The following is a 3,831-nucleotide window of genomic DNA, read 5'->3' as shown; positions in this document are numbered from 1 at the left end:
GATTTTGAATCCTAGAGTCTACAAAAACCTATAGTCCTGGCTGGGACTTGCCTTGAATGAAGGTGAGAATCACGGTTGAAGTTGTTTAAAGTTCTAAAGATAGCTCTGATCCTTATTAACAAACTTGGTTAGAGAAAGATTATGTATTAGCAGGGGGAAGGAATTACTAAATTCTTCTTATGTTCTTAGTCACCTGACTTTTTCAATATACAAAATGATAAACTGAAACAGTGACTTTTTTTTTTTGAGATGGAGTTTTGCTCTTGTTGCCCAGGCTGGAGTGCAATGGCGTGATCTTGGCTCACCGCAAACCTCTACCTCCTGGGTTCAAGCAATTCTCCTGCCTCAGCCTCCCTAGTAGCTGGTATTACAGACATGAGCCACCACGCCTGGCTAATTTTGTATTTTTAGTAGAGACGGGGTTTCTCCATGTTGCTCAGGCTGGTCTTGAACTCCTGACCTCAGGTAATCCGCCCGCCTTGGCCTCCCAAAGTGCTAGGATTACAGGCATGAGCCACCATGCCCGGCCGAAACAATGACATTTTAATTTCCCTAAAAAGAAGTCACTTCTTTGGTTGGCACAAAACTTGGAGCTATAATTTCTTTTAAGTTTCTATAATTCTTGTTTTATAAGCAATTTGGTATTTTCATAAAACATAAACTTACATGATGTATTGTTGCGTAGGACTGGGAATGTGACTTGAAGGAGAACCAGTGCAACTCACACAAGTTTGTAATGATGGAGAGAAAAACTGCTAAAATCAAATTGGAACAGAGGTTTTAAAACTGCCACTTTTCTCAGAAAGCAGATCATTGGCTTCCTAGGGAGGGGCAGGGATGGTGGGGAGGGAGACTGGGGTACAAAAGATCATTAGGAAATTGTTTTGAGTGTGGGAACTGTTTGATATCTTGATTATGGTTGTGGCTACAGGATTGTACACAATTACCAAAATTAATCTAACCCTATACTTTAAAGTTGGTGAATTTTATTACATATAAGTAATACTTGAAGAAATGAAAAAGAAGGGAAAACTGTTAGTTAGAATCAGATGTACTGCGACAAAATATATCCCCCAAAATATTTTTATTGGTGACCATTAATGTTCCTAAATATTTCCTAAATATTTCAAGGGACATAGACTTTTAGGTATTCCTTTCTTACCTTCCCAGTCTTCTTGATGGAAGAAGGCATTGAGGATACTGGTGTTAAATCAATGCACTTTAGAGAGGATGATTTCTGTGAGCCATTGTCATTCTGTGTAAGCAGAAAGCAGTGTACAATTGTAGTACCAATTGTTTATTAATCAAATACTTGAGACACTCGTTGCACAGGGAAGTGAGTCCTTACTACTGTGTCACTGGCTGCACCATGGTGAAGAGCTCTCACCATCCTAAAGCAATCAGGGAACCCAAAATTCACTTCAATAAGCAAAGGTACCCTTTTCCCTTTTGGGGATGAGAGCTATATGGTGATTGAGGGGCTTCCCAGCATGCCAGAAAGTCCTAGAATGTGAGTACTCAATACTATAAACACAAATCCTAAATTTAAGCTCTTCTCTTTGCTTCGACCTGTGCTTTGTTATTGAAAACTATAATGCTATGTCCAGGAAAGGACCAAAAAGGTTTTGACTGGAACTAAGATGCAAATGAGACAGCAGGAATAACTACATTTATGGAAACTGTCTCTAGATTTTGCATAGACAAAATCAGTACTTCACAATTCAGGATTTTAAAATCTGCCCTTTCCCTTCTAAAACAAGCCAAGTGTGTATTACATGTACCCTTCCTCTTCCTAACATACTTACAGATTCTCTTACTCATCCATGCCAATACCTAAAGTAATTAGAATTGGGCCAAAGGACTCAAGCAGTATCCATTGTATTAGCACCAAAACATGAAAAGTGACAGGCTCCAGAGATTATCTACTTATTCTCCCAGACCTACTCCAAAATCAGGGATAACTGCCCATGTAAGGTACTCAGGGCTCAAAGGAAAATAAGATGTCATTGCTTCTGTTGACAATCCATTTCCGTATCGAATAACTCCCACATCTGAAGATTGACATTAGTCAGAATCTCTCCTATTCAAATTTCAGCTCAGTACTTGTTTTGTCACTATCTGGGATGTCCATAGAAAAGAACACTAAATATCATTCAGCTACCACAACTAGGTAACCACTATGTGCACACAGACATTTAAAAATGTTAACAAGAGATGAAACTAAATTCTAAGTATGTTTAAATTAAAGGTTTTATATTAAAATGGTAGTGGGAGAATGTGTTACAGGCTGATATGGTGTGGCTGTGTCCCCATTCAAATCTCATCTTTAACTGTAATCCCCATAATCCCCACGTGTTGTGGGAGGAACCTAGTGGGAGGTAATTGAATCATGGGGGTGAATTCCCCAGTGCTGTTCTCGTGATAGTGAGTGAGTTCTCACGAGATCTGATGGCTTTATAAGCATCTGGAATTTCCCCTGCTGGCACTCATTCTGTCTCCTGCCACCCTGTGAAGAGGTGCCTTCTGCCATAATCGTAAGTTTCCTGAGGCCTTCTCAGCCATGCAAAACTGTGAGTCAATTAAACCTCTTTCCTTTATAAATTACCCAGTCTTGGGTATTTCGTTATAGCAATGTGAGAATGGACTAATACACAGGCATAAAATGCAATATTTTCTAGTAAGTCTATTGTCTGTGGTTTAAGACTCTAATATATAGTTCATAAATTATTGAGAAGGGAGTGAAATCATTTATTGTTTTGTTATCTAAGCACTTTAACTAGTGCGACTGAACTTTTTTTGAGCCTGCTAGGACAGAGAAGAAACTGGTCCACAGCAGCTATGGTTTTGTGTCACAAAACTGTTTACTTTGAACTCCACTTTCAAATAATCAAGAGCAATCAAGGGCTAGGTGCAATGGCTCAAGCTTGTAATCCTAGCATTTTGGGAGGCTGAGGCAGGAGGATCCACTGAGCTCAGGTGTTTAAGACCAGCCTGGACAGCATAGTGAGAACTTGTCTCAAAAAAAAAAAAAAAAAATTAAAAGAGCACCCAAAATAATTTATGAAAAAGAAACAATTTTGTTTCAAACTAGAGCTTAGATTTCTAGAAATTACAGCAAAACTAGATATGCCAACACCACAAGTCAGTAAAAATTTGAAATTTTCTACAAAACTGAAGTTATAATACCATACCAGTTTCAAGCCTTCTTCCCAAGATTGACTTATCTGTATCTCAGTTTGTATTTTCCTACAAAAGAAATCAAAACTGCAGTTTGCCTATCTGAAAGAAAAGATATAATTAAATATACAAATTATGAGAATAGTAATTCAAATTACAGCACTCACCATTCATACATTGTTTCTCTAGTTATTAAATTCATGGCTTCTTCCTGTAAAGGTAGGAAAATAGAATAAACTGAATACCCAGTTCCTATGGTTTTATAAAATTTGATTTCATTTGGATGCACCATTATTTTTATTCACTGGGCTATAGAAGAACTAGAGAATAAACAAATCTCTAAACAAGTATCTAGTTCTCTACCCTTTATTGCGTCACAAATTATCACACCAAAGATCTATTACTTGTGCATTACAGTACATCAGATATGCAGGAACTGATTAGATGAAAAACTTTGTATTTTTCTTTTTTCTATCTATCTATCTATCTATCTATCTATTTATTTATTTGAGACGGAGTCTTGTTCTGTCGCCCAGGCTGGAGTGCAATGGCGCGATTTCTGCTCACTGCAAGCTCCGCCTCCCGGGTTCACGCCATTCTCCTGCCTCAGCCTCCCAAGTAGTTGGGACTACAGGCGCCCGCCACCACGCCCGG

General features: G+C 38.4%; 1 protein-coding gene across 1 annotated transcript; it reads right to left on the bottom strand.

Moving 5' to 3' along the window:
* Nucleotides 1-666: 666 nt before the first annotated feature.
* On the bottom strand, nucleotides 667-3,388 carry LOC108522027 (protein FAM122A-like; the record flags this gene model as incomplete). Its single annotated transcript, XM_017862126.1, has 4 exons — nucleotides 667-755; nucleotides 1,163-1,255; nucleotides 3,192-3,246; nucleotides 3,345-3,388. Coding segments are annotated over 4 exons (281 nt in total), but the record flags the coding sequence as incomplete, so codon positions are not given.
* Between the last annotated feature and the right edge of the window lie 443 nt (nucleotides 3,389-3,831).

The sequence above is a fragment of the Rhinopithecus bieti genome, unplaced genomic scaffold, assembly GCF_001698545.2.
Source record: "Rhinopithecus bieti isolate Rb0 unplaced genomic scaffold, ASM169854v2 scaffold_64245, whole genome shotgun sequence".
NCBI lineage: Eukaryota > Metazoa > Chordata > Mammalia > Primates > Cercopithecidae > Rhinopithecus > Rhinopithecus bieti.
The sequence above is the reverse complement of the archived record's forward strand: the minus strand, read 5'-3'. Positions and strand labels throughout refer to the sequence as shown.